This window comes from Lemur catta, chromosome 3 (assembly GCF_020740605.2).
Source record: "Lemur catta isolate mLemCat1 chromosome 3, mLemCat1.pri, whole genome shotgun sequence".
In the NCBI taxonomy this organism is placed as follows: domain Eukaryota; kingdom Metazoa; phylum Chordata; class Mammalia; order Primates; family Lemuridae; genus Lemur; species Lemur catta.
In genome coordinates, this window is record NC_059130.1 from 65,871,394 (window position 1) to 65,894,522 (window position 23,129).

Consider the following 23,129-nt stretch of genomic DNA (forward strand, 5'->3'; position numbering starts at 1 on the left):
TGATTAGCTGAATTCTCTGGTATTCTTTCAAGCATTTTCCATTTCCCACTAAAGTATGTGGTTATGCTCAGAGATTCTACTCATAGGTACATACCCAAGAGAATTGAAAAATTATGTCCACACAAAAACTTGCACACAAACGTTCATAGCAGCAATATTTATAATAGGCAAAAAGTAGAAGTAACTCAAATATACCCATAAACTAATGAGAAGGTAAACAAAATATGGTATAGCCATATAATTTGCCATAAAAAAGAATAAGTACTGATACATGATACAACATGGATGAACCTTGAAAATGTCATGCTAAATGAAAGAAGCCAGACCCCAAATAGCCACATATTGTTTGATTCCATTTATATGAAATGTATAGAATAGACAAATGCATACAGACAAAAAGTAGATTAGTGTTTGTCAGGGGCTGGAGGATGAGAGGAATGAGAAGTGAGTGCTAACAGATATAAGGTTTCTTTTTGGGGTGATGAAAATATTCTGGAATTAAAAAGTGGTGATGATTGCACAACTCTGTGAATATATTAAAACCACTGAATTGTACTTTAAAAGGGTAAACTATGGCATGTAAATTATATCTCAATAAAGCTATAAAGTATATGGCTATTACAACCTATTTATATTAAATTTCTAAAAGAAGATTTCATATTCTGCTAAAAGGTAGTAGGACCCAGTATACCTGTGTGTGTGTGTGTGTGTATGTGTGAATCATCCTGAAAATTATTTTTTAACCAAAAACTTTGTTTTAAAATATCATTCTCACTATAGTTATAAAACAGGAAACAAAATAATTTTAAACATAAATATATTTAAAAAATTAAAACACCTAGGAAATGCAATCTATACATATGAAAAAGTAAAATATTTATATGCATAACTAGTAACAACATTATCCATAAGCAGCAGTTAGTGTTTATTTTCCCCATATTTTGGTTTAACATCAAAGTGTAGTGGTAGTTTATTCTTTTTAGGGAAATTGCATAAGGTACATATAGCATATTATGAGTAAGTTATAGAAGACTGTATAATTGGAAAATTAATTCCAAGTAACAGTATTTCCTCTAAAAACGTATTTATTATTAAACAAATAATTTTAAACTAGCAGACAACAAAGTGAGCCTATAACTTATTAAGTCCAACATATATAGTCAACTTGCATAAAATTACATATGGCATTTTAAAAAGTCTATTTCTAAAATAACAGTAATTCAGGCAATTGGGATTTCCACAAGAGATAAACTGCTATTAATTTTCTTTTTATGAAGAAAAGGTCTGCCTTAAGAATATTACAACTATGTTATTAAGAAATGCTACAACATACTTTAAAAATCAAAATGGTGAAACATATGCATCAGGATATTCTTTTACCGGTACCAGCCCTAAAGCAGCATTTCAGAAGATGATTTAAATATAAAAACTACCTTTCCAAATGACTTGGGTTTTTATTCTTTTCTAGAAATACATATTACATGTATATTTTAGTTAAGAATTTTAATTTCCATTATAAATGGGAACCTTTCATACTGATCATCTAAAGATATAATAAATAAAGTACTTGGATAGTCCAGTACTTTATTAGAAATATATCCACTGACTTCACAAAAACAACTTTTATATATAAGCAAAATACTAAAAATTTCTGATTTGGGAGGAATGAAATAAAATACAGTGAGTGGTTTTCTCTTCATCTCTAACTGTAAAAATCCCTTTTGCCTATTTATTTGACCCGTCTCTATTCATGCAATTTAATGAACTCTCAAAAGAATTTACACATCTTTATACAGAATTCACATCAGTAAACTGCCAGTCCTTTTATATTTTCAGTGCCTTATCAAAATATGGGTAACAAAGTTCTTCATTCTATGAGGCAGGAAGATGTTTCCTAAGTACTTCTTTGGATGATGAGGATATAGTATCTGGGAAGGACACATCAAATTCTATTAGAAGATCACCGCGTTGGTCAGGATTTTTTGGAAATGGCAGCCCATATCCAATAATTCTTCTCCTCATTCCAGGTTTCACAATATCATTTATTGACATGGGTATGTTTCTTCCATCCATTGTTGGCACATTAATTGAGCAGCCACACAATGCCTACAATGAACCAAATACAATAAAATTAACATACTTCAAAACTTAAAGATCGAACCAAAAATATTACCACGTGATAAAGGATCATACCACTAAGGTAAAATTTTAACCTCTAAAAGAACAATAGTTATAATATTTTTTCCCCATTAGAAAATTCCTTTAGGAGATGGATAATCAGATATATCACAAAAGAAGAGAAGGAGAAGGAAAGTGAAAGCAAAGGAAAAAGAGAAGTAAAGGATATCTTCCACATTGCTTTGGAATGAAATGGATAGTTTGAAGCTGTTACAACATTCAAATTGCAGGAATTAGAATGGCAGAAACTCAGGACTGGAAAAAACAGGATAAGAGCAACTACCTACTCCAGAAAACAGGACAAGAAATATATTTGTTTTAGTCAATAAATGTTTACTGAGTGTCTACTGTATGCCACACATTTCTGGTAGATGGTGAGCCTTGAAGGGACCAGGAATACAGACTTCATCTTGAGGTATGAACAAGGAACTCACAGAACCATACATGCCAATTAGCAATTATAATATAGTATAGTGTTGGCACAGAGGTCTTTTGTGAGAGAAAGGGCACCCAACTTAACCCCTTAGCTTCTGGGAGTAGAGGATACCCGAGCTAAGCACTAGACCAGTAGCAGGTATTGGGACAGGGTGAGAAATAACAGTGTTCCATAGAGTAGGGCTCAAATAATGACACAGAAGTACACAAGATAACAACAGAGCAAACTTAGGGAAATGTATCTACATTTATGACTAGAAATCAGATTTAAAATGATCTTTTATTTTAAGCTAAAGAGTTTGGGCTTTGTCATAGAGGGTATGTAGATACAGCCATTTAAGAATTTTAAGCAGGGAACTAACGACCATTTGTGAGTTACAATTCAATTTGAGAAATATTACAAATAAGAACTCAAATAAGAAGTATAGTAAAGCAGTACCACTATAATTTATGAATTTGTAAAAATTTGTTATTTTAATAAATTATGAATTACTGCCTTTTAATACTTCCAAATTAACAACTTTAGCATAAATCTTACACATGGACGAAGGTGATGAGATTATCAATACAGATCTCATAAACCACACTTGTAAAAATAGTCTCAGGGTACATAATCCAGGTAGCACTTAAAATTGACATTTAAGTTATTAGTATAAGTAACTAAACTTTAGAAAATATAATCTCATCCATAAAAGTGGTATAATAAATAGTTGTACTACTTCAGAAGGTTGTTATGAGAATTTTTTAAAATGTATAATAAGGTTGGATAAATGTTAGCTATTATTTAGATACATTCCCTAAAATCAGCTGCATGATTCTGTTTGGTCTCAGAATCCCAGGTCCTACTAACTTACCTCTCGTAAACTAATTTTAGCAGTATAAATTATATTTGATCCATCCCTTTTAAATTTGGGGTGATCTTTGTCTTTAATGATAAAAACAATGTCTGCTGGAATACTATTTGGTGTTTCATCTCCTTCCCTTGGAAAAGTAATTTTGGTGCCTTCTTTCCACCCTTTTTTAATCTCAATGGTAAGAATTTTGTCCTCAGATCTATAGCTCCTTCCATCAGAGTTTAGCCTTTTTCGAGAAATCTTCATCCGTTTGGTACAACCATTATATATTTCTTCAAGTGACACTCTAAGTTCATGAATAACTGGAGGATCTTGTTTGAGTCGGGATGGCCCCACAGAATTCCTGTCTCTTGGATATCCATTCATGCTGAATCCAAAGGCACTAAAAGGATCTCCATCTATTTCCATTTCTTCAGTATCTCTACCACCAGCCATCCGTCTTCCAAAGAAAATTTCAAAGGGGTTGGACCCTCCAAAAAATGCTGCAAATGTGGCATGAGGATCACCATGGAAGGTGTACCGGAAGGTACCCCCTTGTCCATCAGTACCTCCTGCTCCTCCTTTCAACCCTAAGTGAAGAGACATGAATGGTTAGAAAAAAGCTTGCAACTCTCAAAAGTTAAACTTTCAAAAACTGTATTGCTAATAAACTTTGGCCAACTTATGCTATAATTTATTAATATTGCCCAAAAATACCATTATAATTAAATACAGAACAGCTATATAACTTTTGATGATTCCATCCTAAGTTAAATTTTTAGCTTTCAAACTCTTCTTCCAAATCCCCATTTTTAATAATTTATTCCTGAATCTTTGTTCCACAGGTAAATAAGAAAAAAATAAAATAAAACTGTGAACTCCTTATCTCATAAACTACTGGTATGGCATACTAAAGTATGTAGACTTAAGTTTTTAAAATTTGTCAGTTAAAAAGATCTTCAGTAATCAATGCAAAATGCAGAATCTAAACCTTTAAGTACCATTTTAATCAAGAAGCACAAACAATAATATAAAATATCATATTCATACTAACTATTAATAGCTTTATTTCAGGTCATCTTTTACTGTTTAAGAATTAAAATAAAAGTCTGTGGCAGAGAGGGAAAAAATTCTAATAATGAGGATACCCTATGAAAAATATTTTTTTACACACTAAAATTGTTATTCCTGTCCTAGATACCAAAGTTGTTTATGTAAGCATACCATATCATAGCATTAATTTCAAAGTATGTAAAAAGAAGACTGAAATCAAGAGCAGAAAACCTTCTTGACCCATTTGGGCTTTTGGACTGGTTATTTCTGCCTGTTATGAACAATCCACTTCAGCCAGCAATATAGTGACCCCCTGGCCCTTTGCTCAAAGGTTCAACTAGGTAATATTCAGCTCACAAAAGATTACGTGCTTGAAACAGCATTTTTCACTGTGTCAAAAAGATTCTGCTGAAACCCACAAAACAAGAGTATAGTGATCTTTTAAGCAGTTGATACTGACAAGGATTTCCACCATTACAGTATTAGCACTCAGTTTCTGAGTGAGCCTTAAGAAAACTCATAACCAAGGAAACAAGCAGTAAAACAATCTAAAAGTTATAAAACCATGAAGAATTCAAGAGATTAAACTGAGAGATTCTAATATCTTTAAACAGCGAGTAATTTGAGGGCAGGAAATATATTTTAGTCATTTTGCATTGTTCATGCATATGGGGCTGAAAATGGTGGGCATTCATGTTTATTGAATGAAGGGAATAAAACTAATTCTTAAAGTCCTCCTAAATCGAAACTAGAAAGGTGTTTTGAGTATCAGTATAGAGAAGAGGGCAGAGGCAAAAGCAATATAAAATGTAATCACACATACCCATATATGAGAAATTTAGTCATGTAAAATGCCACTGGAAACACTCAGCATGCTTCCAAAGAGACTTAGTTTTACATGTTTTATTCTACATTTGGCTTCTTCCATTAAAATATATATATTAATATATACTCTACATCTAACAGAGTCTCAACTGATGTCTAAATTTTTACCTTTATCCATGAATAGAAATCTGGAGAGACCAGGAGAGACCTAATAATCTGAAAATTGTCAAAATACATATTGGATGATATATCTAAATGGCAGGGAAATTCCCTGTAAAAACTGAATGACAAGTAGAAGCAGGACAAGAACTTTTAATACGCAGCTCATCCATATCTTTCTTTTATAAATTTTAGTAGTACAATTATAACTCCCAATGTTAAAAAGCTAATGGAAGATTTTTTAAAATGGTAGACTATATATACAACTTCAAGGTCATGATCAAGGTTACTAAACCAATGCTTAAATCATTTAAATCATTTTATCCTTCATCCCACAGATTTAATAAAGTATAATAATTTAACAGAGAGTTAAGTAAATTGGGTAAATTAGTATGCCCAATCTAACCCTCTACAAGACAAAATCAAAATGCTTTGGACTCATAATGAATTCATAAAAAGAAAGAATAACATTTTAAGTTATTACATCATGGGTTTGGCTTTTCCCTAAAACCCCTTCCCCTACCCTGCCAAAAATAGTAACTCAGTCAGAATTACAAAGTCTCTCAGAAGATTTACACACAGTCTAAAGTGACTTATTTATCAAAGCTCACAAGAAGCTTCTAATGCAGCTTTGAGGTTTTCCTAGACACTATAAACAGTCAACTATGTAGATGAGATAAAGAATGATACTACTCTAATAACTGAGAAAATCCCACCAAAATTCATGCCAATATACTAAAACATAAATTATTATGCAAGTATCATTTGCATTGCCTAGCACTGACATTATAACAGGCATGTCATCAACTACATAGCCAATTCTTAATTACATACATTTTGATGGCTAATGGAAATTTTTAATATTAATTGGATTCCCTCTGCTATCCAAAATATTTTCTAAACATTTTGTGTGATCAAGAAATGCACTATAGAATCAACATTTGTCTATGTTTTAGCAGAACTGCTATTGTTTTAAAACCAACCAACCAGCCAATTTGCAGCACAAAACCAAATATGTGTTTGGAATACTATCTATAACAATGACTTTTTCCACTAGTTAGTTAAGTTGATTAAAGTTTATCAAAAGAAGAAACACTGGAGAAGAATTAGGATTTCAAAGAAAAAAATGATAGTACTTTAATAAGTCTTACTTTAAGGAGATCTAATATGTAAAATGCAAATTTATAGCAAGACTTCAGAGAGTTATAAAATAATGAGATCATTTAAACAGTTTTAGTTCACAAAAATCCAATTTACTTACATATTTTTAGAATACATAGTAAATAAAAGAGGTCTAGGTGATTAAATATGTTATAGAAAAGAAGCAAATTAATAAGATCAATATATGAAATATGAGTTTTATCATATAAATACTACCTTTTAGCATTTGACACTACTGAGTAAACTACAAACAATAAATAAGGAAGGCATAAAAAAGAAAATGTTAGAGAATCAGAATAAATAAGGGTGTGTTATTAAAAATATTTTTAAAAATCTTTTAATATAAACTTCCGTTGACATCCACTAAACCATTCAAAACTAAACCTAAAACTTTTGGGGAGTGAGTGGTTCAAAATTCAATTTTAAATTTCTGTAGTTCTGTTTTTTGTTTTCAAATGATTCAATTATGGAGGAAATTTATTTTTAAAAATAGACTACATACCATAAAATTAAACCATTAAAATATACAATCAATTGCTTTTAGTAAATTTATAGAGTTGTGCTACCATCACCACAATCTAGTTACAGAATATTTCCATCATTCCAAGGAGTTCTTCAGTTCCTATTTGTAACTAATCTCTGCTCCTACTTCCAGCCTTAGGCAAGAAAGATCTGCTTTCTTTTTCTACAAACTTGCCTTTCTCAGACATTTCACATAAATGGAATCATACGATATGAAGTCTTTTATATCTGGCTTCTTTCATTTAACATAGTTTTTGAGGTTCATCCCTGTTGTAGCATGTTTCATTAAATCAGTCCTTTTAATAGCTAAATAGTTCCCCATTGAATGTATGTACCACATTTGATTTATCAATCACTAATTAGTAGTATTTTTAGATTGTTTCCAGTTTGGAATCATTACAAATAATGCTGCTATGAGCATTCAGGTATGTGTCTTTGTGTGGGCATATGTTTTCTTTTCTCTTTTATAGATTCCTAGAATTGCTAGGTCATATGGTAAATTTAAGACATCTCTATTTTTATCCAATTGGTTTTTTTTTTCTTCTTCTTTTTCTTATTTTTTGAGAGACAGTGTTTCACTATGTTGCCCAGGGTGAAAAACTCCTGGGCTCAAGCAATCCTCCTGCCTCAGCCTCCCTGAGTAGCCAGGACTACAGGCATGCACCACTACATCCACTATCCAAGTGTTTTTTAAACAAAGCATTTTAAATGGTAGATATTTGAAATTTTTAGAACACAAATAAACTGGATCACTGGTTCTCTTATTCCTAAATAAATAAATTTAGCATATTGAACTCATACACTTCTCAGTACATGGTTCCTTATTCCCACTGTCCCAGCTTTAAGTCTCAAGAGTATAATTAGGGGGCAGGGGGGAGAAAGGATATCAGGTATATTAGTAGTGTCTCCACAGTCTTAAAATTCAGTGTTTTGTTACTAATGGAGAAACTTACAGAACCAGGCCTGCAGGTATAAAGAGATCAATGAAAGGCAAAGAGAAAAAATGTTTTCATTTTCTCAGGGTGTCTAGAGGGGATTTTTAAAAGAATTAATGAGATATTCTCAATAAAGGCAAATAAATATAATAATTTTCTTTGAAGGAAGAATAATTCTAAAAACTAATTCAATAGGACCAGGCATAGTGGCTCACTCCTGTAATCCCAGCACTTTGGGAGGCTGAGGCAAGAGTATGGCTTGAGGCCAGGAGTTCGAGACCAGCCTGAGCAACATAGCCAGATCCCAGACAAAAAAATTAAAAAATTAGCCAGCCATGGTGGCAGGCGCCTGTAGTTCTAGCTACTCGGGAGGCTGAGGCAGGAAGATCTGTTGAGCTCAGGACTTGGAGGCTACAGTGAGCTATGATCGTGCCACTGTACTCTTACCTGGGCAATAGAGAGAAACCATATCTTTAAAATAATAATAATAATAACTTTCATTCAACTTTATTTTCAAGTAACCTAAAACTAGAAAATGATATTTCTAAATAATATAGTTCAATGTTTTAAAAAACTTATTTTCTCCTCACTCTTTCCTCCTATTGTTTATATCAATTATCTGAATGAAGAACAAAAAAAGATTCAGGGTATATAGATGATGATTTAGTTTTTTAAAAATTCATTCACTGGTAATGAGTGAGCAAAAATCAAACAAGAAAAATCACTACTCAAGAAAAGCACTATTAAGAGGTAATGTTAAATCAAGAAAAATGTATCACTTGGTGACTTTCAAATTCTAAAGACAAATATCCTTAATAAATCATGAATCCAATGGCTTAGCCAAAGACAAACTTGAGCTATCAGTGAGATGTGGCCAAATAAAGCAGTGGATATCTACTTTTTCATGGGAATTTATAATATTCTTCCACGTTTGTGGGTTTCTTTACAACATTACAAAGTCAGTCCTTCAGAAGAGTAGCATATTATTGGTAGTATCTCAGAATCCTGTCTTAGCTTTTTGAGATGAACCAAATCATGCTATATTGAGTAGTATAGCCATAGAGAACATGCAGGATTGAATTGCCCATTGTTTGGCCATATATTTTTCAATATGTACTTTGTAAGAACCTGATACTGCAGGTCCTCACTACACCAAAACCAGCAGCATAAACTTCAATTTTTGGCAACTCACAGACCAGAAAAGAAAAACAAGGGAAAAAAAATCCTCTACATATAATCACCATGCTTATCTATATGTAATTTGTTTAATTAAAAATGAACAGTCCCTGCTTGACTATATTTTAAGGATATATTTCTAATTAGAAAAATTTGCTGTTAAATGTCATAAAGGAAGCAAAGGGATAACAAAAAAGTTTTCATAGCTACAATAATTTAAAAAGACAATATTTTGGGAGAAAAACTAATAATAAAATAATTTAGTACTGATTTTTAAAGTTGAAAATCCCAGAACCTGTAAAAATGAAAGTTGTTTTGTTACTATTAATTAGAAATTTAAAAGTCTTACTTTATAGCCACATTTATGTGGAGGTCATGGACAAACCTGACTTAAAATCCAGAATAAAAGGATAATCTTAAATTAACCCCATTTACTTTGTTCACTAGTTTCTGATCTCACAATGCAAGAAACAAAAGTATGGCAGGGAAAGGAAGTTGTCAGGCTTTCCTCTGTACCAAGGCAGTAAAATTCCAAAAGAAATAGTATTACCTAAAAGTAAATCAATAATTACTCTAATTAGGTGGCCATTTTAGGTCAAAAATTATATTTCTGAGATCTCATTTTCTTGGCACACAATTACTGTTTACAATTAAGCTAAAAACTTGTTCTGGTATTTTATGACATCAGGAAAATTCTTTCCTCCCCAGGCAGAATGCCAAAAACAACTAGAAGCTAAATGCCTGCGCCTTCTGCTTCTGAGAGAGACAACTCTGTCTTGTTCCGTCTAAACCAGCCTTGCCATAAGAAAGGCAAAAAACTTCTTTTTGTTTTTGTGAATAAAATTTAAACTTCTAGAATCTCAACTGCCAATCTTAAGATTTTACATGACTGAAAACTCTTTATTGGTTCTGGCAGGAAATTCATTAGAAAACAAAACAGGTTGCATAAGACTTTTGACACAATTCATTAGTGAGTATGGTAATTTAAGGTTTCTTTTAAAATATACAATGTTAATATCTTAAGTCTAATGGTACAATATGGATAATACAAAATGCTAAAATTTTTTAAAAAGGCAAACAAGGACATTTCATTCATAGCTATGCAATGTTCATTCATATGAACAGGGATGAAATCTTGTTTTTATCCATTATTTGTTTTTCTACTTTTGATATGTCTGAGGATCCAATTTAAGCATAACAAGAAGGCTGAAAAAAAAAAAAAAAAAGACCGGGAGAGGGAGAGAAAGAGAGAGAGCCGAAGAGACAGAAAGATATACACAGGATACTTACCTTCCTCTCCAAACTGATCATATATTTCTCTCTTTTTAGGATCACTCAATACTTCATAAGCTTCTGCGACCTCTTTAAATTTTTCCTCTGCCTGAGGAGATTTGTTCTTGTCCGGATGAAATTTGAGGGCTTGTTTTCGGTAAGCCTTTTTAATATCTTCATCTGAAGCTCCTTTTTCAATTCCCAAAATGTAATAATAGTCTTTCCCCATTTCGAATTCCTTGAAATGAACTTAGATTTCCCTTTGTAAAAGAAAACAGCGTCCCCAGTCTTAGCAATACACCGATTCTAATGAAAATAAACCAAGCTGGGTATTTTAAAAGTTAAAGCAAATCAGCAAGTCAGCTAGCTGTCTCAAGGCAACAAGCAGACAGAGTCTCCGTATTTAATTCCTTCCCCAACAGCTCACTTACAGATAAATATACACTACACAGGAGACGGCCTCCTTCTAGATCCTCCCATTTTCACTACGTGTCTCTGTACTTTCTAGAACAGCAAATGCTACAGGACGTCACTTTCCCAGCTGCCTCTAGTCAAAGTACTGAGCTATGTTTTCTCCTCCTCCACGATTAACTATTCCTTCTCCTTCTGGCTCTACCATTTGTATTTCCTATTTAAGAGGTCAAATGGATTAGCAAACCAGTATTTCAACACAAAATGTCATAACTACATATTTATTTACTCTATTCTAGGTGAAAAAGCAATAAAAATTATTATAGCCATTAACCATCCTATGTTAAAAGTTATTATACAAATAAAAGTACCCTTGGATTTATTTTAGGTATTTTAATTTCAAGTTATTCATCTGTAAAATATACAATACTAAAATGTGGGCTATTTAAATTAAAATTTTCAAATTTATGTCATTTTCAAAATTCCTGGAGACTATTAATCAGAAATGCCAGGAAGTCAGGATAACATCTTAACACTATAAAAAGGATATCTACCATAAAATTCAAAAGCACTATGGTAAAATAAGGACTTAAATATGATTTTAGCTAATGATTTTAACTAGTTTTTTTTGTAGCATACAAGAGTTTATAGTTTTAGCAAACCAATAGTTAGTTATCTGTGAAAGCTTAAATATCTGAATTTAGTTACTTCAACTAAAACAGAATGAGACCCCCATTCCTAGGGACACTATTTAAAAAATTTTTGTGCTGCAGGAAATCTAGTAGAAAAGTATCAGGTTACAGGCAGTACAAATTCATGTTCTTTATATGACTTTAACTAGATCAACTTAAAATCTGGATATGCTATTTAAGGGGCAATAATATGAGAAATATTTTTTCTTTTGGAAACACATTCCCCTAATTATAAATATATACTCATTGTCAAAGATTTTTGAAAACATAGGAAAAAAAATAAAATAAAAATTTCCCTATCATTCCATTTTAGGTAGTCCCTGTTAAATGTTAGTGTATTTATTTGTAATCGTATATTCTATGAATAGTTACAGTTATTTCTGTGGTTTTGTAACTTTTTTATTAACAAAATTTAGATCATAGCATTTATATACTGTTTTGATGCCTGCTTTTTTCATATAACATGTTTTGGATATTTAGGAGGCATACTTTCAATGTATATAACTCATCTTTTATCTCTGATATGGTTTCCTCATCTTTTCAAAATGTTCCCATTTCTAATATTGAAAAGATGGATTAATAAGAAAATGTCAAAAGAATTGCATGCATCTTATAGTGAAATACATCTGTAAACTTAAAAAGAAAATCTTTATGAGGAAAAAAATGTACATATATGTTTAGAATGTAATGAAAGGTGATGATCATATGTTAACCTTTAAAGAAATGGGAACACCTACTCTGTATGCCAAGCAATGATGATTCAGCAATTCTTTATGAATGTTCATCTTTGTGCACTTTTGACAGCTATGATTTCCTATTCCTCAAAACTCTCTACTTTTAAAACACCTTGACATTAGAAATTTATAACATCTATCTAGCCTACCTACGAGTTACAGAGGTTTGTCAGCTAATTAGCAATTTTTTTAGAACCACCAAGGAATACTCAATGTCAAGATATTTTCAAATCCAAAAAAATTTAGTGAAAAATGCTAATATCCAAAGTCAACTTAAGACTCTTAGTTTTAAAAAGCATGCACTGTCTAGGGAATGGACACGCTTGAAGCTCAGACTCGGGGGGATGGGGGGGCATGGGCAATATATATAACCTGAACTTTTGTACCCCCATAATAAGCTGAAATAAAAAATTAAAAAATAAAAAATAAAAAAAATTAAAAAAAAAGCATATTGCCAAGTTGGAATCCAGTGTGAGGAACAGCATCAAGTAAAAACATAATAAATATCACCTATTATAAAATTAATTTCCAAGGGAATTCCTTTAAATATTTATTACCAAAGGAACACGGACATTACTATCTATGAAAAACCTGAAATTGTTCTGGTAGGTAATGGTAGGAGAAAAAAATAGATACTTATCTGATTCAATCATTTTCAGACAGCTAGAAATATTATCAGGACTTGACATATTAAATGATTTTAAAACCTGAAGACTGGGTCTTTCACATTTGTGAGAAATTGTATTATATATTAACAGATGGAAAGAATCTGGCTCTCTAGACATCAAGAAGTATGAAAAGGGATTTGCACATTTCTTCAACTATCTCTCTCACACACACACACACACAAACACACACACACACACAAGAATCGCAGTAGTAAAGTTGAAAGGCATGAATTCACTCAACTTGGACATTTCAAGTTAATAAGGAAGCAAATATAATTTTGATTAATACTATTAGATAATAAAACAATCTGACTAGGTTTTGGTAAAATGAGCAAATACTCCGCACACTTGTAGCCTTGTAAAGCTTTGTAAATAATTCTTCCAAACATTTGAAACAGTTATTAAAAGGCATTAAATACTATTTTAAAAGCTCTATAAATACCACACCCAGAAATTTATCCTTAGAAAATAATTCAAAGACAAAAATTATTATATATACAAATATATTCATTGAAAATAGATGAAACAGGCCGGGCGCGGTGGCTCACGCCTGTAATCCTAGCCCTCTGGGAGGCCGAGGCGAGTGGATCACAGTGGATCGCTCGAGGTCAGGAGTTCGAGACTAGCCTGAGTGAGACCCTGTCACTCAGGCTAGTCTATTATTTCTATTTAGTAGAAATAATTTATTTCTACTAAAAATAGAAATAAATTATCTGGACAACTAAAAATATATACAGAAAAAATTAGCCAGGCATGGTGGCGCATGCCTGTAGTCCCAGCTACTCGGGAGGCTGAGGCAGTAGGATTGCTTAAACCCAGGAGTTTGAGGTTGCTGTGAGCTAGGCTGATGCCACGGCACTCACTCTAGCCCGGGCAACAAAGTGAGACTCTTGTCTCAAAAAAAAAAAAAAAAGAAAAAAAAGAAAATAGATGAAACAGTAACAGATCAATATGATCATTATTAAAAGTACATAGTACTTTGGAGACATTTTACTCTTACATTCACTTTTTCAGACTGAGATGTCTCCTCTACTACTTAGGGGTTGAAAATCCATTATACAAACACTTTACATTAAATTTTGGTCATCCAGGTTTGTATGATATGAATGTGGGGATTTTTTTGTGGAGGAGAATAGTCATCCCTGCAAATAATTATGACAAAAACAGGAAGAGTATGTAAAGGGAACAGCATTGGCAGCCTTTAGGGAAAATGGAACACAGAAGAGCTGTGATCAAAGTTTATTTAATATTAATAAATGTATTTCTAAAAGTACAAATAAAACCAAAAATGCTACACAGAAATAGTCTATTTTAAAATATTATTTAGAAGTCACATAAATCCTTGCTTATTTGATGTTATAGGTTATGTGTATTTGTGACAGAAGATTTGAAGAGAACAAAAACTAGTTTGGGTTAGTAAATGACATACATTTTTTCCCTTAAATTAAAATTAAAGAATGCTATAATATTTTTTAACCAAGATATAAAATTGGTGTTTGCATTTTTAAATTTTTACTTTACTACACAAACATTGGTGAGATTATTCCATGAAACCATAATTCTCTTTCCTTTATTAAAAGAAAATTATAAAGAGTCAGATTCCTCCTCTTCTAAATATTTACAATTTACAACATCCAGTTCTCATGCTGGGATAGGGTTGTTCATCTCTAGCTGATGGAAAGTTACAATGTATTTTAAAGAAATGATTTTAATTTTTTCAACCACATCAGAAAACATAAATTTGTTTATTACTTTGTTTATCCAAGTTAGTAGCAACAGCGTTTTTGTGCTTAAGAATATATTGGGGGGAAATCTGTCACACTATTTTAGGGAGACATAGGCTAGAATTAAGTAAAAACTTTAATGAAGTTTACATTGTTTTCCCATAGTGTAATGGTGAGCACTCTGGACTCTGAAATTTACATTGTTCTCAACAACTTCAATCAAGCTTCCTTATTTGGGATATTATGCTTTAATAATAATAGGGAAATTATTTTTACAGAAGTATAAGTTCCTTATTTTATGATCACAGCTTAAATAATATCTTTAGATAAAAATGGGAACTAAAGATAGCATTTTAACCACAAAAAAATTAAAAGTATAACTAGTCATTCAATTGATGCCATCTTCATCATCTACTTTGGCTTTATTCATATATAATGTCTTCTTTTTTCAAACTCACAAATAATTTCTCAGTTTATAATAAATTAGTACAGAGGAAGATAGGATGCCTTCTAGAGTCTCAGAAGAAATTTCTATTAAAATTCAGATTGGTCAGGTGTGGTGGCTCATGCCTATAATCCTAGCACTCTGGGAGGCCGAGGCAGGAGGATCGCTTGAGCTAAGGAGTTTGAGACCAGCCTGAGCAAGAGTGAGACCCCATCTCTATTTATAATTCAAAAAATAAAAAAATAAATAAAATTCAGATCATCGCTTAAATGCTTGAGGACAAGTCACTTCTAATATTTTACCAATGCGCCTGTTGAAAACTTTTTCTGGGGCCGGGCGCGGTGGCTCACGCCTGTAATCCTAGTACTCTGGGAGGCCAAGGCAGGAGGATCATTTGAGCTCAGGAATTCGAGACCAGCCTGAGCAAAAGCGAGACCCTGTCTCTACTAAAATTAATTAAAAAAGAAAAACTTTTTCTGCCAATATTTAATTCTTAAATGGATCACATTTTGTCCTGAAATTTCTCATAAGCAATTCATATTACAAAATTATGACTTCCATTCCCCAATACTTCATATCCAAAAATAAGCAAAGAAACTGAAGCTCTTTTATATCTTGTTAATAGTGCTTTAGATCATTGAATATATAACCTCAAATACAAGTATATCACAGTGATTATAAAACTGCAAAGCTCACACCAGGGAATACTGATAGTGCAGTGGTTAAAAGCACTGATTTTGGAGGCAGACTGCCTGGGTTAGAATCCTGGTAACTCTGTGGCCTTGAACTTGTATCTCTGTGACTCAGTTTCCTCATTTGTCAAATGGGGTTAACATTAATATCAACTTTGTAGGGTTGTAAGGATTAAGTGAGATCAATGTGTGATATACTTAAATGTGACTGGCACATAGTGAGGACTATGGAAGTATTAGTTACTCTTTTGATGACAATAATATCATATGCACTAGAACAATTTTTTTCTAGAAAAAAATCACTATACCATATGTATAACAAAATGTCCTTGTTTACAAGCATATACACACACAGAGCTTTCCAACTAAGAATAAGTGGCTCTTTCCATATATCCCAGTTAATATTTGCTATTTATTCATCTTGACTGTTAAAACTTAAAATCATTAAAATTTCACATAGGTAGCATTCATTGTATTTCAATTACAATATTTATATTCTTAAAATATATATCTTTGACTTTGCAGTCAGAAGATTTCAGCCTTTCCAGCCTCAATTTCTGTCAATGCCTCACACACCTCAGTCATACTGAATTACTTGAAAGTTGCCTGGGGGAAACTATTATTAATATTTATCATGAATCTTTCATTTCTGTTAGAGGACTAGCATAAAGGGGCTACAAATGTCTAAAGAATAAATTAGAGAATAAAGACCTAAGAATTTGAATGCTTGGTTTCTAATCTCAGCTCTGACACTTAAAAGGAAAGTAATTTAGTTTTGTTTTGTTTTTTAATTTCATTATACTGAAATATCCTGGTCTGCTAAGGTAAATTGTTTAATGTTTCCGAATTCCTAGCTCACAAAGGAGCTGTGAGAATCAGAGGAGATAATACATGTGAAAACAGTAAAATTTATATTATGACATACATGTATAAGTTATTTTCATTGTTTTAAATTATACAAACCATTTTGCTACTACTTGGAGGTCTATTGACAAACAGTCTTCTTTTACTCAGTAAGTTTTATTTGACATAAAGCATTGAAGTAACTACCAGAATCATCCCTGAAGGATTCAGGCATCGTCCAAGATCATGCCCTTTGCCAAGTTCCCTTTTCAGACCTTTATCACACTGAATTTTAGTGTCTTTTCACACAGTGCTAAAAAAAAACCCAAAAAAACCAAAAAAAAAACCCTGTTCTATGCCTTTCCCATAATAATAGCATTTATATAATACTTTAGTTTATATAATAAAACACTTCCATATGCTTTCTCACATGTAATCTTTATATGTGCATACCCATCTGATATTCAAAACAAGATAGGATTTCAAAGAAATTTTCTATAGCTACAATCTAAATTATGAGCCATTATATTCTTAACAATACTTAAATAGACATTATCCCAATATGAACGTAAAATTAAGGAGTATTAAGCTATGTCTAATCTAATATTCAACCTGATTTTTAGATATTATCTAAGTAATTACATAAAATTTAACTATTGGCTATTTAATAATGAACTATACCTTACCTCTACATGTTATACTTTCCTAAAAAACCTTCAAACACTAAGAGGCATCATTACCATAGATTTCTGTACAGCAAATGCTTAATGCTTAAGTTTGGAACTCAGACTCTAAATTTTCATTGCTGTGGAAAGGCTTCAGACATTGAGCATAATAGTTATAATAGATATAAATTTTATAGTGGCTACAAATGCAGTTTTAGGGGAAAATAGAGAAATTTTTAAAGAACTTCAGTTCTTATCCCATCTAGGTTGCAAGACTAAACCCCATCTATTTAAAATTAAATTGTTATAAAAATCCTACTTTTTTCCCTCATATCTATAAATATCCTTCTTTAGGCAACTGCAGTAGGTTGGACTCATTATATTTGGAATTTTAATGCTATTATAAATGCTATTGACCACCCATTTTATAGTACTTGATGGGTGCTACATAAACTGTTTAAAAAGATGGTTATCACAGTACACATTTCCTATGAATAAAGTAACTCAATCACTCAGTAAATATTTACTGAGTGCTTATTTGTGTCACACACTATTTCAGATGTTATCAACTAGACAGATACCATCCTTGCTCTCATTCAACTTATATTGAATTGTATATTGTCTTCTCAGTAGGAGAAGACAAACAATAAACAAGTTAAATAATGAAATGGGATAATTTCAGTCAGTTTTAAGAGCTTTAAAGAAAATATTACTGAGATGGAGCTTGATGAAGAGGGGCTATATACTTTAGTCAGAGTGATCAGGGAAGGCCTTCCTGTTTAGTTCTGCCTTAAAAATTATACCAAAGTTCCACAAAAAGGTAGTTAGTTATTTTGGCTAGAGGAAAAAGAGTAATTCTGGATACCATATACATATTTTTTAAGAGACAGGGTCTTGCTCTGTCACCCAGGAAGGGCAGGAGTGCAGTGGCATGATCATGGCTCACTGTAACCTGGAACTCCTGAGCTCAAACAATCCTCCTGCCTCAGCCTCCTGAGTAGCTGAGATTACAGGAGTGAGCCACCAAGCCTGGCCCTGGATATCATATTTTTTAAAAGATACAGGCAGATTATAAGCTTTCAGAAAAGTAAATGGGCTGATATGGAGCTCTTGATGATCTACTTAGATTCTATTATCAAGAAGAAACGTATTCAGTTCTCTTCACTATTTCCATTTATTCCCTTTCCCCACATACAAATCTAAACCCAATCTCTTCAGGCCTAAAGCTAACAGTCAAATTCAATGAAGTATAATACAAAGACAGTGAGCAATGGCCAAATAAATGGTACTTAATTATTATAGGAGTTGAGACAATCATGGCATAGAAGAGCATAAACCTGAAATGAGAAGATTTGGTTCAGTATTCCAGGGGTCCCCAACCTATCAGTTGTATAATTATTTCATTATATATTACAATGTTTTTTTTGTTTTTGTTTTTGTTTTTTTTTGAGACAGTGTCGCTTTGTTACCCTGGCTAGAGTGAGTGCCGTGGTTCACAGCAACCTCAAACTCCTGGGCTTAAGCAATCCTTCTGCCTCAGCCTCCCAAGTAGCTGGGACTACAGGCATGTGCCACCATGCCCGGCTAATTTTTTCTACATATATTTTAGTTGGCCAGATAATTTCTTTCTATTTTTAGTAGAGATGGGGTCTCGCTCTTGCTCAGGCTGGTCTTGAACTCCTGACCTCGAGCGATCCACCTGCCTCGGCCTCCCAGAGTGCTATGATTACAGGCGTGAGCCACCGAGCCTGGCCTACAATGTTATAACAATAAAAATTAAGTGCAAAATAAATGTAATGCACTTGAATTATCCTGAAACCATCCTACCCCTCCCTGGTCCATGGAAAAATTGTCTTCCATGAAAATCCTCCCTGGTGCTAAAAAGGTTGGGGACTGCTACAGTATTCTTAGTTTTGCTACTTTGTATCCTTATGAGTTCTGGAAAGTCATGTATTTTCTGAGTCTCCATTCTCTTATATATAAAATGGATAACATCACCTACCTCATTAGATTGACAAAAAGAATCAGAAAATAAATGAAAGGGCTTTACAAAGAGTGAAATATTATACAAATGTTAATTATTTTCCTCATCTTGGGCTGGAGTGGCAAGGATAGGAAAGGTTTCAGAAAAGAAAAATACGAGCAAGGTCTTAAATGATTGGAAGATTTTGAAAGAAAGAGAGGAAGGTGGAGGGTTTGTGATTTGGACCAGGAACACAAAGCCTAGAAGCAAAAGAGCATAAAATGTATATGATACAGCAAAAAGAGTGGTTAGATTAACGCATAGGAGCTAGAAAAGCTCACCCTACAAAGGTGAGAGAAAAAAGTTATGGACAGATAGTTGAAAAAAAAATTTTTTTTTTTTTTGAGATAGAGTCTTGCTCTGTTGCCCAGGCTAGAGTGCCGTGGGGTCGGTCGAGCTCACAGCAACCTCAAACTCCTGGGCTCAAGCAATCCTCCTGCCTCAGCCTCCCAAGTAGCTGGGACTACAGGCATGCGCCACTATGCCCGGCTAATATTTTTCTATATATATGTTTAGTTGCCCAGCTAATTTCTTTCTATTTTTAGTAGAGAGGGGGGTCTCGCTCTTGCTGAGGCTGGTTTCAAACTCCTGACCTCAAGCGATCCTCCCGCCTCGGCCTCCCAGAGTGCTAGGATTACAGGCGTGAGCCACCATGCCCAGTCTATTGAAAGTTTTTAATGTCATACTCGATGACTGCTCTTTCATGCTTTTCAAAAATTCCTAATTCAGTTGTTTGGCCTTTGAAACAAACATTATTTTAAAAGCTTGCTTCATTTCTTAAATGTCCATTTATTTAAAAAACAGTGAAATTACTTTTTTGGTTGTCTTAGTAAGATAAACAGTTCTTCAAGTTTTATTAATAATTTGTAAATTTCCACAGCAAAAATAAAAGTCAAGCTAACCTAAAATGGTTGATAGGAAGAAGAGCTTTACTATTCATAATTCTCCTTGGACTATTGTCTCTATCACCTAAATTTCCCAGGACTTTTATCACTGTAGTTATATTAGTAATTCCCAAAGTTTTCAAATTTTGATACTGTGTCACTGCTTGTTTTTACACTTTCCCTGCACAAAGCACTATAATAGAATATATGCATTTAATTTTATTGATCTAATGGTCTTTTAAAAAGATATAAAATGAAATTCAAAAAATTAAAAAGTACATGCCTTTAAAAAATTCACAAAATAAAATTGCTTTAAGAAGTTTACAAAAATTAGTAGAGTTATCTGGAGATAGCCAGGGATCAGAAATATTTTATACTTAAAAAAATCATTTCCTTTTTTTTGGAGTATAAAACTTTATTCTAACAGTGATGATATAAAATGTATCCTAATAAAATATCCAAGTAACAACTAGCCCTTCTTTCTTACCCTCTTTTATAAGAAGTCCCTGAAAAGATTACTAGTAGACTAGTGAACATACAGTGCGCTAATCTCATACTTTCCTAGCATTTTGGAATCATTTAAAATAAAGTGTAGTTTACACTAATTTTAAACATTAAGATAGCCAAAAGAAACTAAAGAATTTCTAGATCATTTTAAATGGGTTCTGATAAACTAATATTTGATTGTGATACTTTGACTATGTTGAAAAATTACACAAACTTACTAGATCAGTGCTGTCCAATAGAAGAAATATAAAGCAAGCTACAAATGCAAGCCACATAAGCTAAACATTTCTAGAATCTACACTTTAAAAAAAGTAGAAATATGTGAAATTAATTTTAATAATGTATTTTATTTATCCCAGTAATTCCAAGATATCACTGCAATATGTAATTGATATACAAATTATCAATGAGATACTTTACATCCGTTTTTTGGTACTAAGTCTTCAAAATCCATTATATAGTTTAGACTTACACAACACTTCAATGCAGATAGCCACATTTCCCAGCTTAACAGCCTCATATGGCTAGTGGCTACTATGTTGGACAGTGCAGATCTAGTGGTCCCTTCTAATCACCAGTGCTATGATCCAATTTTCAGAAACCTCAGCCTATTAACCTCAACCCAAGTATATTATCAATACATATATATATATATATATCTCAGATGCACACTTAGGGGGAATAAAGTCTTAACCGGTGAACTCTAAAGAGAAGTTCATTTTTACTAATATTCCTTTTTTCATCTACCTAAAAAATATGAGGATTCTTCTGAAATAATACTTTACATTTAAAGTAGTGGGAATAGCTTTATTTACATATGCTCAGTCAACGTGTAATTTCTTAATGCTGGCGTAAAAGCAACACTAGGAAATGAGGAATTTATGTGATTTTCATTTTCCTCTTTTCTAACGTTTCTCTTATGTGTGGCCAGAGAAAGCATCTTAACTGGCCAGTCAGAAAGAGGGCAGCAGTCTGCGGCCAAAGTGAAAACAATAACTCCTAAGAGTAAGACACATAATACAGAGAAAAAAAAATGTCTGTAGCGTAAGAGGTGAGGCAGGGGAAGGAGAGAACATGCTGTTATTTCACTGAACTGTTAGGCTCTTAGCCAAGACTGCAACAAACTGATTATCTAGCAAGTTTGTTTAGCTCTCCAATTGTTTATGATTCTAAAATGATTTCTTTTAATTTAAATCAGTACCAAATTCGAACTATGAATTATCTTTATAATATGTTGTATCCTTGAAAGCATAATAAACTACTGCTACTATGGAGACTTAACTATTATTCAAAGACTTTAATGACAGCTACCAAATATAAATAAGTATTAGAACATTTATGAAAATAAGCCAGCCAGGTACAGTGGCTTGCACTTATGATCCCAGCTACTTGGGAGGCTACGGCAGGAGGATCATCTGAGCCTAGGAGTTTGAGGTTGCAGTGAGCTATGATGATGCCGCTGAACTCTAGCCCAGGTAACAGAGTGAGACCGTTTCAAAAAAAAAAAAAAAAAAAAGCCAACATGTTCTATAGTATTCACCAACTACTATAAAACTAGGTCACTGACTGCCTAATTCCAAAATACAATGAGCTCCAACTATTATAATTGCCTAAAGAGGAAGATTTATTGATAAGAGAAAAAAATTTAGGATTTCTAAAATAATTTAATTTCAAATGGATGGGTTTTAAAGTTTTTAATATTTAAAAAAATGTAGCCTTTTTATTATCTAGGCCAAATCAGTATGTCAAGGCAAGTTATTGACACTCTACTGTGTTATATTGTTATATGTGCCATGAAGGATAAAACTACTAGTAGAAGGCATAGTCCCTGCCCTCAAGGAGTTTATACTATAAATATATAAAATAAGTTATTATCTATTGCTGTTTTTGCCATACAGTGGTAGGGTTTGAGTAGTTGCAGCACAGACCATATGTTCCACAATGCCTAAAATATTTACTGCCTGGCCCTTAATGTTTGCTGAGTCCTGCTTTATACAAATTATTCTTGACTGGAGGGAGAGGACAGTCTAAAAAAAAATCACGAAACATAATAAAATTTTATTGTATCCGGCAAACTTTAAAAACTATAGTTTCTATTATAAGCACTCAGAAAATAAAGGTCATCTTTTTATTTATCTTAAAATAAAACTTGTACACTGATTCTTAATCTGGACATTCCTGCATATTTGGGGTATGAGATGTTTATCAAAAGCGGGGGCATGTATTTAAAAGGTTGAGAAACCCAGCTTAACAATCATACCTCTGTATTGTTTGGCTCGACCATTCCCATCT

General features: G+C 32.7%; 1 protein-coding gene across 3 annotated transcripts in view; it reads right to left on the reverse strand.

Moving 5' to 3' along the window:
* Positions 1-800: 800 nt before the first annotated feature.
* The window catches only part of DNAJB4 (DnaJ heat shock protein family (Hsp40) member B4), a 37,797-nt gene continuing 15,468 nt past the window's right edge, over positions 801-23,129 (reverse strand). For 2 of the 3 annotated variants that reach the window (XM_045547691.1, XM_045547690.1), the window contains exons 2-4: positions 10,568-10,809; positions 3,468-4,036; positions 801-2,106 (exon numbers count right to left, since the gene is read on the reverse strand). In XM_045547691.1, coding sequence (XP_045403647.1) covers positions 1,873-2,106; positions 3,468-4,036; positions 10,568-10,778 — 1,014 coding nt within the window. In that variant the 5' untranslated portion in view covers positions 10,779-10,809 and the 3' untranslated portion in view covers positions 801-1,872. Of the gene's footprint in view, positions 2,107-3,467; positions 4,037-10,567; positions 10,810-14,054; positions 14,197-23,129 lie in introns of those variants that run through there. The other variant, XM_045547689.1, reaches the window with a different exon arrangement.